General features: G+C 44.5%; 1 protein-coding gene across 1 annotated transcript; it reads left to right on the top strand.

Annotated features, from left to right (window-relative positions):
- Positions 1-640: 640 nt before the first annotated feature.
- On the top strand, positions 641-18,686 carry LOC136656134 (alcohol dehydrogenase 1A). The gene is made up of 9 exons (XM_066632993.1): positions 641-716; positions 9,613-9,714; positions 10,603-10,741; positions 12,079-12,166; positions 12,908-13,124; positions 14,062-14,325; positions 15,832-15,967; positions 16,100-16,238; positions 17,181-18,686. Exons 1-9 carry the CDS (start codon positions 699-701, stop codon positions 17,203-17,205), a joined length of 1,128 nt encoding a protein of 375 aa, XP_066489090.1. The 5' UTR covers positions 641-698; the 3' UTR covers positions 17,206-18,686.
- Positions 18,687-18,922: the final 236 nt, after the last annotated feature.

The following is an 18,922-nucleotide window of genomic DNA, read 5'->3' as shown; positions in this document are numbered from 1 at the left end:
CTGGTAAGTATCTCTGGAAGAGTATTCTACAGGGCTGGCATAAGGAGCCTGCATCACTGGGGAGCTGCCACGGGCCCTCAAAAGGGCCCACTGCTGAACTCTGAGATCACTTCTATTTGTGCTGATGGCAGTGGAACAACTCTCTCAGGGCTCCCCTAGGCAGGAAGGGGCAGTTTGTGGGGTCCCTGCAACTGCAGCCAGCCCTGATGTTCCACAGTCAAAGCATTTCTTCTTTGTCCTTTCCATTCTTTGGTTTGCCCCTGGGAGAAATATGCTGGATTTCGGGTAATCTCCTTTCATCTATGGAGGTGAATGAACTCAGTTTTCTTTTTTATTTCATGCACCTCCAGTTAGTGCAGGATAATGATGTTATTTGACACCTATTTGCATCCAAGTCTCCACATCTGTTTCTAACAGTACTTGAAATATGGCGACAAGGCAGTGCAGATCTAACATTTTGACACTATTTGGATAGAACTGAGATTTAGCAGAATAGTGGTCTAGTGTATTTCCTTGCTGGGCTCAGGGGCGGAGTTTGGAAATCCATCTGCTTGGTTAAAAGAGTCCAAACCATGTTTGTGCTGTTATATTTGGCAGGGAACCGATAACCCTCATAACTAACAATCACTGAACAGCAAAGAGATTGTTCAAGTTACTGATTATCTGAAGAAGGAACACAGAAGGAAGAAAGATTCATCATGAGCACTGCAGGCAAAGTAAGTGAATATTGTAATGCTGATTCTTCATTGGCGTTCATAGTACAACATTGAATACTGCCTTACTATCTGTTGCTGCACAAATAATTCTGAGTTCGTTAATATTACTGCATTAAACTGTAAATTTCTCTCTAAATAGAGATGATTTCTGATGTCAGAAGTTCTGGGAATGGTAGATGGAGCTCAGATTTCATCATAAAAGCTTTATAAAATGCAGAACATTCTGGGGAAACAGAATTTGAGGAGTATATTGCATGAGCCAGGAAGAGTTTGGAAGGACAGAAGAAAATAGAGCATCCTCACGGAACACTAAGAGCAGAAAGGTGTGGTGGTGCAACCTCATGTGGGAATCAAAGGGGCATTGAAAACAATCTTCTATATTAAAATAAAAGGGGGTCATGATCCAGCTCATGTTAAGTTCCACTGATTGCCATGGGAAAGTTAAACACAGGCTTATCTTCTTTCCACTGAAATCAGTTGAGCTAACAATTCTTAAATTTGGCAGGATAACTGAGTCTGATATATGTGTTAAATTTTAGCCCCAACTAAAGCAAAATGTCATGCACACAAACTTAAGTGTGCACTGAAAGAAGCATTGCATTCTTAAAATTATATCTTCAAATAATCCAGGTGCTAATCAGAGACTTAGGGCGCAATCCTAACCCCTTATGTCTGCTTTCCAGCACTGACATAAGGGCAGTGCAGCTCTGAGGTAAGGGAACAAACATTCCCTTACTTTGAGGAGGCCTCCATGAGTGACACCCAACTGCAGGATGCAGCACATGTCCCATTGGCACTGCTATGCCAGTGCTGGAAAGCACTGACATAATGGGTTAGGATTGTGCCCTTAGGCATTAAACTTCTCTGGCTTGGCCATATGGATTGCAGAGATAGGTGAATAGTTAACATATGCTAGAGTTGGAAAGGAGATATCAGTTCCCTAAATAATATAAAATACAGTATTGCTTGTTTTAACAAAACCACCTCTTGACTGTTCCCCAGAGTGCAGTGTGTGGAAAATGTGGCTTTTCTTAACAAAGTGACACTTTCACGTGCCTAACTAGGAAGATGCTTGTTATCCTCCAAGAGTTCCTTAGCTCTGGATTCCCAAAGTTAAGACTAAGTCTCAATATCAACACTAAAAAAACAGATTTCAAACAGGCTCTGTCTTGCCAAAGAAAGTGTACACATGATATGTATTTAGTAGTGCCCGCCCAGATTGCTTTACTACAGAATGTCCTGCCAAGCTGTCATCTTCTACACACAAAAGAAGATCAATTTACACTGAACTAGGTATTAAGGTGGTTTTTGAGTGACAACCGAGTCCAGGATTTTTGTTTTACGTTTGCCAGTTCTGCCATTAACGTAAAACTTGTGCTGGCTAGACCGTCCATGTTGTTTGACAACCTTTGTCTTCCTTGTATGATTTGTTGATGGCATTCACAAGCAACGTGTCCCAGGCTACAAGCTGTTCTTAGTATCACTTGTAAACATTGTTAAGTTTTATTCCAAAGCCGAGTCCAAAAACTGTCTGATAACTCTGTATAAGCTCAGCTAACTCTGTAGGTCTCTAATGTGCTCTGTTGCTGTTCCTGGATAGGCAAAATGTCCTGTATCTCAGTGGGGCTTCAGAAGAAACCCATTGTACTGCTAAAGGTTCAGGCTTTAGGTTGCAATCCTAAGCATGCTTACCTGTGAGTAAACCTCTCTGAACATAGCAGGACTTACTTTTGAATAAACATGCACAGGATTGTGCTGTCCCATTTATTAATGAGCTGAGGGAGAGTGATGGATTTTGCAATTAACCAATTGTGAAGCTTCTTTCAATACTTAAAGTCAGCCCTCTTGCATGATACAAATAGCCATCAAATTTAGTATTTTCTTGATCCCTCTCAACTCATGTTTATCTACTGAACCAGTTCTCATTTTACATGCAGACTTGTAAACCTGAGACCTTTTAATCCAATTCCTTTCATTAATTTATTCCTGCTGTTGTGTTTCAGAATGCTGTAGCAAAGACATTTTTATATGTTTTCATATTTTAATATATTATTCAATCGCTTTTGTTCAGATAACAGTGCCAAGCAGATATCCCAGTATCTAAGAAAAACTGTTTGCTTTTCCTGAACACTGTTTTACAGATTCTCCTTTTTGTAGGGAACATATTTGCAGAACTCCAGCTGAAAGTTATTTTCAAAATATTTACCATTTTTAAAAATTATTTTCACATATAATATTTTAACATTTTGTTCATATCATATTTGCAATATTTGTTAGTGCAGTACAATACAGATTTATTCTAATATTTATTTCATTATATCTGCTTGACTTAATAACATAAATGTAGCAACTGGGTTGCGAGTGGTAAAGGTTGGACACACTGAACTTATGTTGCACAAACCCCCAATGAATGTCACTGCACATGAAAGCAGTAGTGTTGAGAGGCCACCTGGGGTGCGGTGATGTGATGACCGTGTAATGTCACCACCACCACACCATTTTGGAGCCAAATGAAGCCAGGGGAGGCCAGGAGGGCACTCAGCACTCTGCTTGTCGCTCTGAGCACTGCACACACCCCATGCAGAGAGCCCGGAAAACCTCTGGGTGTCACAGGAGGAGACTCACCCCAGTCGCCCCACCAATGCTACGCTAGTGCATGAAGGGGAAAAGGACTGAAAGAGCTCAGCCTTCTGCATGGAAACCAGTGCTGGACAGGGCTAGAAAAATGGGGTACCACTTGATCTGGAGGCAGAGAGGAATTTGTGGCTGACAGCAAAAGCAACTATGTCCTTCTGCTTCTGCATCCAGATGCAAATTAAAATCTGCATCATATGTCCTATGTGGATACTAGTTCACTGTGTCCTTTTGCTTCTGAGCATCCCTGCATCAAGTCTCAATAGGTGAAGATTTATGGGAATGTAATAGGTTAGTTGTTAAACCATTATCTCTTGCCACATCCAGCAGAATAATAATAAGAGACTGCACATAAGAGACAGGCAGCCCAATCCTGAGCTGCCCAGGATGCACGACTGCAGCGCTGTCGAGAATGGCTACCACCGCATCCTGTGTGCCTCAGCCTGCCACAAACATCACCTCGACCAAAAGGTTGACGGTAAAATAAAGGTGTTCATGTAGGGCAAAGGGTCAGGATCCAGTGGAGCTGAGCTCCACCGGACCCACCTCCTGCCTCCCTGCTCCCTCCCCCCAGTACGCCTCCCGCCCGCCCTCTCTCTGCCCTCCCCATGCCTCCCCCCTCCCAGGAACACCTCCTCCCGCTTACTGTGGCGTGGCTCGGCGGTCCTTGAGACCACCGAGCAGCAGAGGACGGGCACCTGCCCGGTGCTAGCCCAGTGCTGACCAGCACTGGGCTTGCACGGTTGCTGGCCCGGCAGTAAGCCTTACAGACGTGCCTTACAGCATGTTTGCGACAGTGCGCTCTGGCGGAAAGCCAGAGCGCCGAGCTCAGGATTGGGCTCTTACCTACTCCATGGCTTTTATCTGCTTTTTGATGTCTGATGTGCAAAGTGCTATACCTCACTTACCTTGCCTATTATCTTAGCAATCTGCAAGGGAAATTTACTTCTTTATTTTTCTATTATTTACTTATTTTTTGCATTTTTATCTTCCCCTTCACCTCACATGGTTTCAAGGTTCTTATTTTGAATAGGCATTGAGGCTGAAAGGCAGAGCTTTGTCCAAAGCCACCCAGAAAGTGCAGAGCCGAACCCAACTCTGAACTCCAGTCTTGAATCCAAATCGCCTTCTCAAATCCTGAGGTTCTCAAACTATGGGTTGTGACATGATCCACATTCCTCAGAGATATCTCATCCTGCTAGTCAGAGACCACATGGATCTACATAGAGGAAAAACCAGAAGCCAATAACATTATGGTATAGCACAGGGTGTCAAACTTGTTTAGGGCTGAAGTTCGCATTCTGGGTGTCTGCTGAGGGCCGGAATTGACATCATTAAGCAGAAAGTGACATCATGAAGCAGATGATGGCCAGAAATAAGCACTTGGTTCTCACCTAGAAACTCATTAGCTGCAAATGACAGAAGAGAAAATGTGCAAATCTTGTTCATATTTTCAAGATATGAGAGAGCCCAATCATCACACTGGGAGAATTCAACTGTAACAGGGGCCGGATAAATTGCTTCCAGGGACTGCATTCGACCTGCAGGCCTTATGTTTGACACCCCTGGTATAACATATCTCAACTCAAACAAGACGGGTCTTAACGGGCCTCTTCAGGACCACACATAATAGTGGACCTCCATTTTTCTGACAGCCACATCATGCCACAGAATGCATTTTGGGGTGTGACTTGATTGCATTGTGGGTTGCAGCAGTAAAAAGTTTGAGAACCTATGCTCTAATCCAGTGGTTCCCAAACATTTTAGCACCAGGACCCACTTTTTAAAACAACACTATCAGGACCCACCTAGATTTACAAGACTAAAAATAAAGTTTACTAGGCTCAGGCCTCTGTTTTAATCCTTTCTACTATGGGGGCGGGAGACAACTTTCTGGTGTGTTTGTTGAGTTCCATGTTCAATGGATCAGGACCATTCTTGTGGCCTTGCATTCCTCTCAGCCTGCCCTGCCATGTGAACTGAGGCGCAGTCACCTACTCAGGAGTAAGCATGCACATGTGACTCAGTTTGACCTTCCATAGGGCTCAATACATTTTCCTTGTCAACTTGGAGGGGGAGACTTCCTTCTCAAGTGTTTTTTGGGGTCTCCATTCATTGGATCAAAACCTATGTCTGTGTTAACGTTCCTCTCAGCCTGCTCTTTAAAGTGGATTGAGGCACGTTCACCTACTTGTGAGCAAATGCACACATACAGCTCAGTTTCACTTTCCATAAGACTCAAAACATTTTCCTTTTCAGTGATCAGCTTGTCAGTGATCAGCTTTAGGACCCGCCAACAACCAGGTTGCAACCCACTGGTTGGTCCCAACCCACAGTTTAGGAAACACTGCTCTAACCAATTGATCAATTGATTCCAAGGCACTGATTCCATGGTCATTTCTTCCATTACAGGACCAGGGTAATTGTATTTCACTGTGACTCCATCCCACACTAAGGACCCAATCCTATCCAACTTTTTAGTGCCAATGCAGCCTCAATGCAGCCCTGCAATGCAGCCTGAGCCTGAGGCAGTTCCCTTGCTTTGAGGAAAACTCCATGACTGCCTCCTATCACACAATGTAATGCACACCCTGTTGGTATGGCTGCATCTGTGCTGAAAAGTTGGATAGGATTGGGCCCTAAATCAGATTACAAAGGCATGCAAAAACTACGGGGGTGGGAAGAACCAAACCAGTATCCAGGGCTAGGGGTGTGTGTGTGTTGCTAAATTTCTTTCTTGTATTTATATACTGCAGACACTTGAGTATAAATCGAACTCACAGATAAGTTGAAAGCAGGTTCTGAGTCAAAAATCATGAAATTTTCTATGACTATCTGATGTCGAGGGTAAAACTGACTATAATTCTGGGACTCACCACTGATATCAAAATATGCAGGTCCTCAGGTCCCTATATTAAAATGACATAGTACTGTTTGTAGATGGCAGCCTTGAATATTCAGTGGGTGCCTACCTGAGTGACATGCTGACTGGTTAGTAGCGAAGCTTCTCCCTACAGGAAGGATCTATTGGGAGATGTAAAGCAAAGCGAGCCAGAGTGTAAAATTGCCTAGGGTGAACTTGTGCCTGCCACTCCTCTGGGCTTCTCCTGGCCGCCATGATACCCCTGAACTGCCCTGACCCCTGAGCGGCCCGCAGATAGGACGAGGAGACATCTATGCTGGATTTTTGGTAAAAAATTTCTCACCTTATAGGCAAGTATCTATGGTGCAGGCAAAATGTACCTCCCAAAGCAATTTATTTCCATTCAAACTCATTATGCAACTACTGATGGTAGGTGTTGTATCTAAATGAAACACAAGACACAAGTCCTGCCCTCAGGCTTGCAACTACAAAGCTGTGCGAGGATCATAAGGGAAATGGTAGAAGAGGAAGATGAGTTGCATACAGGTTTTTACCTGCAAGTGGAACCAGGACAATCTCTTGCTAGGAGGGTGTACATCTGCTCAGCAGTTCTTGGCCTTTGGACTGATGACTAGGGACCTGAGTGCCCTTCCCCTGCTTGGCTCTGCTTGGGCCAAATAGTTGGGGAATATTGTGCAAAGCAAAAAGTTTCATAAGATGAGTGAAATTTCTCTACGGGGTTATACAAACACAATTGAGACCAAGTTTCATCTGAAGTGAAATTTCACTGTTCAGACACATGCGGTCAGCTTTCTGTCACTGGTACCTCCATTCCCCTTGAAATTATGCAATTCCTACTCAAGTGAAACAACAGTACTTGCAAACTTTATCTAAAGGCTGCCCTAATACATCCCACCCATAACATCAGAATCAGCCACAACCGCACAATTTCATGTGGAATGGAGACACCAGTGACAGAAAACTGACTGTACAAGTCCTATGAGATCCTGTCCCATGGTGGTGTGGTGAATTTTGAAGCACAGGAGCTCATCATGTCATCTCTCCATAGCCACATCTCAATGAACCTATAATCAATTTTAAATTGTCTAGGAGAGTGTTCTCTTCTCTGTCAATGTTTTTTTCTATTTTGAAACTTATTCTACTTCCTTTAACCCATTTTTGCCCGGCCCACAAGTGAACACATTAGGTCCCTATTGCATATATGTAACATTGGGCAGAAATGGCTTAATTAAAGATCTGGCTCATTTCATACCATTTCATACAACTTGAAGTGAGTTGCAATAGTGTAAAAGCAATATTTGTACACTTTGAAAAATTGGGTTTAAACAATCCCAAACATATAGGGAGAAAGGTGCATTAGGGTGGTAGCCTATGCATGTTTACTCAGAAATAAGTCTCAGTGTGTTCAGTAGGTCTGAATCCCAGGTAAATTTGCATAGGATTGTTGCCTTAATACAGGGGTGTCCAAACATTTTGGCAGGAGGGCCACATCATCTCTGTGACACTGTGTTGGGGGCTGGGAGAAAAAAGAATTAATTTACATTTAAAATTTGAATAAATTTACATAAATGAATTTATTAGAGATGGAACTTATATGAATGAATGAAGGTCTTGCAGTAGCTCAAGGTCTAAAAAAGGTCTTGCACAAAGCACGGCCAGCCTTTCCTTCTCTGCCACTGCTGCATCATAGATGTGAAACAGCAAGTAGTGGAGGGAGCCCTTGTCCCACAGCTCAGGTGAGAGGTTGAACAGTCGTCCTCATGCTGAGAGCAGTTGCATTGGGCCAGCATGGGGTCCAGCAAGTCTCTGGAGGGCCAGAGGCTCATTGAAGACTGGGGGCTCCCTGAGGGCCTGATCGGGAGCCCCCGAGGGCTACAAGCGGCCCCTGGGCCGGGGTTTGAGCACCCCTGCCTTAATATAACGTGAGCTACATACTGTTTCTCAGGTAGCTCTTAGGAAAGACAATGGTCTCTAGAAATAACATGTCTAGTCTAGACATCTCTAGTCCCTAAGCTAATTTCTCAGAATGCCTTCAGTTGAGTCTGACACTTCTCAACTAAGTTCACTTTGAAAAATGTTTCAGAAGCAGCACCTCAATGCTCTTGCTGATGACACTCCACACCTGCTGTAGGAGCAGTCCTGAAATTCAGCTCCCCCCCACCCTCCCTTGACTGATCTCACCTGGTACTCACACTGAGTTCACAGAGGCATCAGGTTACTCCCTAATCAAACTGGCAGGTATTTACACTTGCTACACTGATTCACTCCATACGAGCAAAGTTTGCTTTCTCATTGCCTAAAGAGGGCAAAGATAAAAAGCAAGCCTCAGTACTTTCTCCTGATTCCTTAAAATGCTGTTACCCTACTCAGTCACTCTGGAGGAAAATTAACTTGAATTGCATCATTTTAGAGTAAAAGTAAGCAAAATGTCAAACAAATGATCCTCTCCACATGATCCCTGCATGAATGTTTTTCTGTTGAAAATACTGTTGTAGGGGTATGTTTTGTGTTTGCATGTGTCTTAGTGTGTGTGTGTGCAGGGGAGAGACAGATAGTTTGAGTGGGGCATCAAAACAAATGGGGTTTTGACTCTTTGCCCGGTGCCAGTTCCCCAACAAAAGTTCCTTTGAAGTAGGGCTGGCCCATTCATGAGGACAACTGAAATGGTCATCTCAGGCAACAAATTGGTGGTGTGCAGGGGGGGGGGTGCCCATCTCTGTCCACGTGACACATCTGCAGTACATATAACGTACAGTACAGTGACACATAACATAGTACAATCTGCTCTGCAGGAGCCACTTGAGTGAATTCGCCATCTAAATTGGGGCAGATCCACTCAAGTATTCAACTCCCCAAAATAGTTTTAAAAACCTTGGGCTTGTGTTAGCAGTTCGCCCCCTTTCTTCTCCTTGCCCATCCACCACTGCCGGCTCTATGTTCTCGCCCTCCTCTTCCCAGCATGCTCTGTTCATCCTGTTTATTTCAAACAAGACAGACGACAGCAGTAGATGAAGGAGAGGAGCGCTGCTGGTGCTCCAATTCTCTTCCTGTGCTTTCTCAGTGAGTAGGAAGAAGATCAGAGATCTGCTTGAAGTCACTTTGGGGTTAGTGGGCCAGAAGAGGTAGCAGGCAGATTGTACCTGCATGAGACATCCACATCATGTGCTTTAACAGTCTTCAGATTGGGGGAGAGGGAAAAATTTAGGAGCAGCCAGGAGTCTATCTAGGCTTGCAGAAGCAAACTGTGTTTGCTGGAATTAGAGCAATCTTCAAGGTATAAGTGGAGTTTTAATGTTTGCCCAATTTACAAATTTTTGAAGTTTGCCCCAATGCAACACTCATGATAATATGATTTGATTCCTCCTGCTGCTTTTACAGGTCATTAAATGCAAAGCAGCCATTGCTTGGGAGATTAAGAAACCCCTGAGTTTAGAGCAAATAGAGGTTGCTCCTCCGAAGGCGCATGAAGTTCGCATTAAGGTAAACAAAGTGTTTTGAAATTTATCTATTAAAAGATGCATGTTGCAGAGAGAAAGCAAAGCGAGGTCAGATAACCCAATTCCAGATTAGAGGAGTTTCATTCCACTGAAAAATAGCCTGCAATAGAATGAGTTACATCCCTTCCCATTTTCTATTGTAGATAGATTTCACTGCACTTCCAGCATTTTAAGACAATTTTGCCTCACTGTTTGCAATTTCATTTCTTTTTCTTTGCACTTTATCTGTATCTGTGTGTACAGATAAGTGAGGATCCAACTGAGGGTAACACTTCAGGCATCCAAGGAAGCCGAAAGTTGTTCCCCAAAAGCCTATGCTGTAATCCAGCAATTTTCAACCAGGTGCCTCGGCATATTTTTTGTGCCACTGCACATTGGTGTGCCGCAAGTGGTCGGCAGGTGTGCCATGGGAGTTTGGGGGAGGGTCATTTATTCGTAAGGCCATTGGAAGATGTGAGCCTCCCACTGGCAGCATGGTGAGCAATTCCGACTGTCAAAAAAAATGATGGTGTGCCTTGACCATTTTAGCACCCTGTCAGAATGCCGTGAGATGAAAAAGGTTGAAAATTTCTGCTATAATCAGTGCTGGGAACCCTGGAGCAAAGCCCTGCACTTGTCCCCTTATGGCACCTTCTTCCCATCCCCTGATTATGCCTTAGATGCTGAGGGTACTGAGGATTCAGGAGTCAGCTCCCAGATGGAGCCCATAAGGGGGTGATGACCCTCAGGCAGTGCCCATCCTCGCCAGCTTGTGATGCTGTCTCTGGCTACTAATAACCCATTCATTTTATAAGATGTCACAAATTCTTCATTGTTTTTGCTGCAATAGACTAGCAAGGCTACTCCTCTGAATTATTTTATTTCTGTGCAGATTTTGGCCACTGGGATTTGTCGCTCAGATGACCATGTGATCAGTGGTGCATTTGCAATGCCCATGCCAATACTTCTAGGCCATGAAGCAGCCGGTGTTGTGGAGAGTGTTGGTGAGGGAGTGACTTGTGTGAAACCAGGTAGGAGGAACAACTATCCCAGAACAAACCTTTTCTGCTTTAGCATACACACATCCCTCCCAAGGTGAGGGTGTGGTTGTCACAAATAATATATGTGCTCATGTCCTCCTGGCAAAGGTATCATGGCAAAATAGCTTCTCCCAATATAGGATGGTGCATACTGGTGTGCCCTCTTGTCCACAGGGATTCTGTTCTGGAACCCCCAGCGGATAGCTGAAAATGTGGATAGAGGCAAACGCCCATCTCCGTGGTCTGGACCCTCTGGAGGTTTGGGGAGCCCAGCAGAGGCTGCGAATGTCTGTCCATGGCCTCTCCTGGGCTCAGACTGAGCTCAGCAACTGAAAACACGTGACTTCCAGTTTCATGAAGTTTCATGGAGAAACTGGAAGTGACGTTTTCATTAAAAACATCATTTCTAGTTTCTCCGTGAAACCAGAAGTCACGTGTTTTGAGCTCTAGAGCTCAGTCTGAGCCCGGCAGAGGCCAGGATGGCCGTCCATGGCCTCTGCTGAGCTCAGAGGACCTCTGGAGGTGAGGGGAGCAGAGCTGAGGGGAGCAGAGCAGGTAACTGAATCCGCGGGTACGGATTCCACAGATCGGGGACCCCCCCTGCATATATTTTTTGTCCCTTGTAGAGATTGTGCATCCACAGGCACAATGACCCACAATGTCATGAGCTTTTGCTTTACGAAAAACCCAGCAAAGTTAATTTAGTCATGTGTTGAGTGTGCATTCTCCCTCCCCAGCACTGAAGCAGCATCCTAATTTATTATTTTCACTTTTTTAAGTGATTAATGCTTATCATCTCGCAGCAAGCCTATTCTATTCTAGTGCAAGAGAAGGGGATATGATGCTGGTGGGCCTGAAGTGGTGTCATGCCAAAGTGTCATTACAGAAAAGAATGAGCTTTTAATCATATGGAATTTACCATAGTCATAATTACCAAACATAATTACAAATTCAGTTTGGGTTTGGAGTGCACAAACGGGGCATGCATGACATTAGAAACCACACAGACACTAAGAAGGAAGCAGGCTGGGGAGGGATCTCTAAGAAGAAGCGATTGTTGAGAAGGAACAGGCAATTCACCCTTCCAGCTGAGGCTTATGCTACTAGCCAGGGTGGGGAGAACAAATCCTGACATTATCTGTTCTAGAAGATGCCAACAAATAAGTGACTGACACTTGCCTAAACATTTTTGTGATTGACAGAACCCCATAAAGGATCTGGAGATCAAAGGAACACAGTACTGATGCACTGTTTTTCACTTCATTTGCATTTTTGTTTGTGTGCAGCTCTGAACTTTATAATGGTGCATTGTTTGTTTTTGCTCCCAGGGGACAAGGTAATCCCACTCTTTCTTCCTCAATGTGGAAAATGCAAGATTTGCAGAAGTACCAGGGGCAACCTGTGTTCTGAAAATGAGTGAGTTTTATTGTTGTTTTGCTAAGTATCAAAATTTCTTAGTTATTTCTTTTTTGTTTGCTTGTTTAGCCTTGCTTTTTGCTGAGGAGGAGGAGGAAAAGGAAGGGAGAGAGAGAGAGAGAGAGAGAGAGAGAGAGAGAGATTAAGGGTGCAATCCTGACTGTACCTTGGGCTGGTGCAAGTCCAGGAGGGTTGCAAACATGCCAGAAAGCATGTTTTGCCTCCTCAAAAATCAGCTGGGCTGGCGCAGGGATGCGCACCGGTCCATGGAGGCTGCATCCAGTCTCTGCACTGACTTAGGAAGGGAGGGTTGTGTTGCCGCTAGAGGGTCTGGGGTGGGTGGGGAGGAGGCAGGGAGGTGGGTGATGTAGGTGGGGAGGAGGCAGGGTGGGAGGTGTTCCGGGGCAGGGGGAGGGCAGGCTGAAGGCAGTCCTGGAGGTGGTCCCCTCTTCTTCCTGGCTCAGCCAGGCACAGCCATCTTGAATTGTGCAAAATCTTGCACGATACAAGAAAGCTGGAGGGGCCACCAGGGACATCCCATGGCATGTGGTGCACTGTTTAGGAACCACTGCACTATTTTGGCCTTTACACCCTCTCAAACCCACAATATGGGGATAATGTGTACTGTTCTATGGCTTGTGATGTGTATGAGATGTTGTGAATGCTCAATAATGCATAATGCACCCCTTCCACAACACAGCAGATCCCATTCTCATTTTCCCATCTCCCTCTTTTCAACAGCCTGTGTGGTAAAGGTTTAATGCCTGATGGCACCAGCAGGTTTACTTGCAAAGGGAAGGCCCTTCATAACTTCCTTGGCACCAGCACTTTCACCGAGTACACAGTGGTGCATGAGACTTCAGTGGTTAAAATTGATGCTGCTGCCCCTCTGGAAAAAGTGTGCCTGATTGGCTGTGGATTCTCCACAGGTTATGGAGCTGCTGTTGAAACAGCTAAGGTGGGTGCTGATGCATGAGTTTCCAAGAATATTCCCACTTTTTAGGTACACATCAAATCAGGGACTATCAAAACTGCTTTCGCATCTATCTCAGTCAGTATTATCTCCATGCCTTGGCAGCAGCACTCCAGGGTTTCAAATCAGGTTTTTCCCAGCCTGCCCGGAGATTGAATTGGGGACCTTCTGTAGGTAAAGTGGGTGCTCTGCTACTGAGCAATTATTTTTATTTGAAAAGGAAATTATTTGTTTTTTCGTGTTAAGAGGGACCATGCAGCACTGTGAAGCAAGCTGCTTTGGATGGTGTTTGAGGGAGCAGCAGTTTTTGAGGCATAACTCTCCACCCTTTTGCAAACCTGCATTCTTGCTTATTGGCTCACTTGTTCCTACAGGCAGGAGCGCTACAGAGGAGAGGTAGCTCTAGCCCAGCTGTAGGCTAGAGTGGGCACTCTCTTCTTCCCTCCATGCCACCACTTTCTCTTTACAAAATTAAAGGCACAAGGTGGAGGTTCACTCACCTACTAGGTGCAGCACATATGCCTTGCTTTGGTGTGTTATTCCTATGCCAGTCATAATGGGTTACAGGCAGGCGTATAGAGGTCATTTTGAAGTGGCAAATAAAGTGGAAGGGAATGAAAGCCAGGTGAATGGCAAGGATTGTAAGCCTCTTGGCGCAAGGACCTGTCCGCTTATTCTCAGTAAAGTATCATGGACTTGGCTGGCAATATATAAATAATAACAGTAAGAACTGAACAAGATAAAAACTGCCTTTTGCCATTCCCTATTTGTGAAATGGTATTACAATTTTTGTAAAAACCAAAGTGTCTGCAACAAGAAATTGTAACAGTTCAAAAGATCCACTATATAGCTCTTGTGAGTATGGGAATCATTCTGGCACCTTTTAAACCACACCACATACTTTGATTCCATGGTTTTCTAGGTGGAACCTGGTTCTACTTGTGCTGTCTTTGGCTTGGGAGGAGTTGGCCTGTCCACAGTCATGGGGTGCAAGGCTGCTGGAGCTTCCAGGATCATTGCAGTCGACATCAACAAAAGTAAATTCCCCTTGGCTAAACAACTGGGAGCCACAGAGTGCGTCAACCCCCTGGATTTCCAGAAGCCCATCAATGAAGTTTTGTTTGACTTGACCAGTGGTGAAGGTGTCGACTATTCATTTGAAGTGATTGGGCGCACAGAGACCATGGTATGTGAGTTCGGCAATGGTTAGTACTTGGTTTGTACTGCTGAATGGTCAACAAAGAATAAGGTGGAGTTGAAACAGCCAAATGGCTCCTTTCTAAGTGAGAGTTAATTATTCCATTCTGGTGGCTACTGAATGTCTCCAGCGAGATGCTGGATCCAGTTACTTTCAATAGTAGTTTTATTCTATATTCCTCTTGTTCATAACAGAGTGGATGGGTGTATTTTCTCTGTACAGTTAAATGGAAGTTCCTCTACAGCAGTGGTTCCCAAACTGATGGGTTGCAACCCACCAAGGAAACCATAAATGGGCCTTCCCCCCTTACTGTGATTGGCCCAGGAATGAGTGTCCTGACAGTGCTGCAGTGATTGTGGTGCCGCAGGGACCCAGGGGCTTTGCTACTTACCTGAGCAGTTGCACTGGCCTCCAGGAGGTTCTGGGAGGCTAGCTCCAGTGCTCTTACAGGGCTCCAATCCCCCCTGCCCCTCCCCTGCCAAGACTTAGCTCATTCCCAAAGTCCAAGAAAGACTTTGGGAACTGCTGCTCTACACTATCATGTGGAACCCAGGTATGGTGCTTGGGAACATATTTTCAGGGATCGGAAGCTGTTTCCTTGTAGCCACTGTCTACCCTAGAAGACAAACACAGCACAAGAGGGCTGAGAAATCTTTAAATATCACTTCCCTACCCCAACATCCACACATGTTCCAGTTCCTCTGACAAAAGAGTTCTGAGCTGGAAGCCACTGATACTATCCGTCCAGTGTGGCTTAAGAAACATCCTGTTCAGTGGAAGTTGAACTGTAGTGAAACAGTTACAGCACAATCCTATCTTATGCTGGAACAGGCAGGCCAGGAGGCCTGCACTGTATCCAGTGCAAGATAGGAGCCCAAAGTGGCTCAGCCGGAGGCAAGGGGAAACTCTTCCCCTTACCCTTGGGTAAGCCACCACAGCCCTAATGGGTCTCCTCAGACTTTCGCTACCTCCAGACGTAGCATATGTCCGAGGAGAGCAGAGTGGCTTATAGCCGCCAAGCACTGCTCAGTGAATGGGGTTGGGATCTGGCATAATAGCCAGGTTCCAGCCCCGCCTCCTGCTCCCTGCCTGCCCACCCCAAGGACTGCCCTCCCCCTGCCTTCCCCCTGCTCCGGGACACTTCCTTCTCACCTCCTCCCCACCCTCCCCACACTCCAGTGTCAGCTGAGCTCGGCCGATGCAACCTACCTGGCGCAAGCCGGCGCAGAGGCTGGATGCAGCTTCCATGCTCCAGCACACGCTGGTGCGGCTTGCTCTTGAGGGGGTGTGAGCATGCTTTACACCATGTTTGCAACCCTCCTAGCCCAGGGACCTGCACCAGCCCAAGGGCACTTTAGGATTGCAACCTTAGATGGATTAGAGTGTTTTTAGCTGTTGTCCAATTTTGAGTTCTAACCACTTTGGATAACTTTTTTTGTTGAAAGAGGGTATATAAATTATCATATGTAGATAAATGTTTTTATTTGACCTTAGACTTCTGCTCTGGCTTCCTGCAACAACAACATAGGAACCAGTGTGATAGTGGGAGTGCCTCCTTCAGCATCTCAGATGAATGTTGACCCAATGCTACTCTTCACAGGCCGGACCTGGAAGGGGTCTGTGTTTGGAGGTACAGCTGACAAAAAACCATCTTAACTCCACAGAAAATAAAACCAGAAATCAAACACTTCACCTTTCACATGTTTATTGACTTCATTTGAGTGATAAATTCTAAGTGAACTTTCTGTTTGCTGGTTTTCAGGCTGGAAGAGCAAAGATTCTGTCCCTAAATTGGTTTCTGATTTCATGGGGAAGAAATTCATTCTGGATCCATTAATAACTCACACATTACCTTTCGACCAAATCAATGAAGGTTTTGAACTGCTCCAGTCAGGAAAGAGGTAATGGTTGATACTTTGTTCGTTAGCCATAATCAATGATCCATGTAATTTTTACAAGCATGCAGACCAGTATGGTGGCTGCTTGGGGGAAGCTCCACAGTTGTTGTCATCACTAAGCTCCAAAGCATCCTGAGAGAAGCCATGTAGGATTCCGATTTCAGATGACTGGCAGTCACAGCTTAGAGGGAACAGGTGCCATAATTGTCTCTCATGTTGCTTCCACAGTAACTCTTATATCCGGAATTGCTATCCTTTGTTCACTCATTTTTAATGAATAATTCCAAGAATGTTATTGACAAATCGTTGAATGCAATGTTTGCTATCTTTCCCTTCTGTTTTCTTCAGACCTGATATGTGATTATTTTTGTTTTTGATAATAAAACAAAATTACAGCACCAGCCTGTCCAGTACAGACAGTCAAAGTCTGTTGAAACTTTTAAGGGCTATTGTGCCTTTAATCAAAAGCTTCCTGTTTGTAGGTTCAGCCAGTTTTATTCCTTTCAGTTCAGCACAGCTTAGGTATTAGTGATAATTTGCTTTCTAATGTCTAATGTCCCTACAAGGGGAAAGGGCTTTGAATTACTGGTTCCCTTTCACTGATTAAAAAAGAAAATACACAGAAATGAAACCAGTAATTTACATAAACTGCCAAAGCTGCCTGGCAAATAGGTGATTTATCATTAATTTACCAGCTATGTTGAACAGAAAGCAAAGAGGCTTTCATTCTGCTTGCAGAATAGTAATGGTTCAGCAGTTCTAAAGACTTTAGAGCCCAATCCTATCCCTCCCGCACCCCCTGTGGTGTAGTCATGCTGAAAAGAAGCGTGTTGTATCCAGTGGGGGGGGATCAGGAAGTTTCAGAGGGGACAGGAGATTTAAATTCTGTTTGGATTTCTGGAATGCAGTTTGCTAAGCTCACATATTTATCATTTTATGTTTCAGCATCCGCACTGTCTTGACGTTCTAAGATGTTGGAGTGGGAAGATGACAGAATGGTTATTAATGGCTGAAGTGTTTCCAAATAATTATTCCTTATTCCAAATGGTGTATTTTGGCATGAAAACTACTTGTTGAGATGCAAAACAATTGCAAAATGACAATCCATTGACCAAAGCTTTTATCCTCTTTTCATGGGGAGAAGGAATTTCTATCCCTCTGAAGATGTGAATTAAACCTTATCTACATATGTAACAAAGGGAGGTGGGAATGAAGTGGTGGAGGCATGATATGTTAGAATGGACTGTACCACTTGACTGCAGTAGGGTGACAACATTTTTAATGCAAAAAAGTGCAAAAAAAAATCCAGCCCAACTCCTCTTTGCAAGTAGAAAACCAGCATTCAGAAAACAGACTGGACTAGAACCATTCTCCCTAATGTGCTAGCTCAGTGGTTCTCAAACTGTGGGTAACAACCAGATGTTTGGTGGGTCATGAAACTGACAAGCTGATAGCTCACAAGGAAAATTTAACCCTATAGAAAGTTTAACCCTATAGAAATTTAACCCCATAGAAAGTAAAACTGAACTGCACACACGTGTTTACTCGCAAGTAGGTGATCGTGCCTTGGTCCACTTTGAAGGGCACCACCAGAGAGGAACACCACCAGAATGGTCGCAATCCAATGAACACAGGCCCCACAAAACTCTCGAGAAGAAAGTCCTCCTCCAAACTGACAAGAAAAATGTATTGATCCATATGGAAAGTGAAACTGGGCCACACATATGCATTTGCTCTTATTGAAGGCATGGTGAAGGCGAATGCATGGCCACAAGAATGGTCTTGATCCGATGGACATGGAGCTCAACAAACGCATCAGACAGCAGCCCCCCCTCCCCCTCAGTAGTAAAAAGGATAAAATCAGAGGCTGGAGTGGCTAGTAAAGTGAAACTTTTTTTAGTCTTGTAAATATAGATGAACTTAAAAGGCGCAATCCTAATCCCTTATGTCAGTGCTTTCCAGCACTGGCATAGTGGTGCCAATGGGACATGTGCTGGGTCCTGCAGTTGGGTGTCACTCACGGAGGCCTCCTCAAAGTAAGGGAATGTTTGTTCCCTTACCTCGGAGCTGCATTGCCCTTATGTCAGTGCTGCAAAGGATTGCACCCTTAGAGTCTCATTTTTAAAAGTGTCATTCAATAAAGTGTCATTTTTAAAAGTGAGTCCTGGTGTAAAGTGGGAACCACTGTGCAGGCTTATTGTTGATTTTACTGGCAGAGAAATTATTCTATAGAGACACATTTTAAAAAGCATCCCCCACTTGCAGTTGGAAATGATGCAGTCCATTCTATACAATCCGTTTTACCACTTCATTTTCCTGCACATGTTGATTAGGCCCAGGTTTTCACAGTAACTAGTTTAGTTTGTAATGTCAGCTTGTGGTACAAGTTAGCTTGATTTTGCTATTTTGTTTTCTATAGTTTCCTGAGTTTTGTGCTGTTTTTCTGACTCTTTGTGTGCAATCAATAAAAATACTTCCCTGTATTCAAATGTGTGATCAGCTGATGTGAATCAACAAGCTCCATGCAAACATGGGGTTACCTATTTGACAATCTTTGAATGTGAATTGGCTGAATCGTGGGTTATTAATGTTGGAAATAAATTAAATGTCTTCCCCGAAGGAGTGGTGAAAGGGAGACCTCAATGGACACGTGCCCAAAGGGATTGAGAGTCCAAAGCTGTTCGAAA

The sequence above is a fragment of the Tiliqua scincoides genome, chromosome 6 (assembly GCF_035046505.1).
Source record: "Tiliqua scincoides isolate rTilSci1 chromosome 6, rTilSci1.hap2, whole genome shotgun sequence".
Lineage (NCBI taxonomy): Eukaryota > Metazoa > Chordata > Lepidosauria > Squamata > Scincidae > Tiliqua > Tiliqua scincoides.
Note: the sequence above shows the minus strand (reverse complement) of the source record. Positions and strands in the feature narration are given on the sequence as shown.

Coding starts and splice junctions, on each gene's coding strand:
- LOC136656134 (XM_066632993.1), top strand. Junction 10,742..12,078: donor AGTGACTTGTGTGAAACCAG/GTAGGAGGAACA, acceptor TTTTGCTCCCAG/GGGACAAGGTAATCCCACTC. Junction 13,125..14,061: donor CTGCTGTTGAAACAGCTAAG/GTGGGTGCTGAT, acceptor ATGGTTTTCTAG/GTGGAACCTGGTTCTACTTG.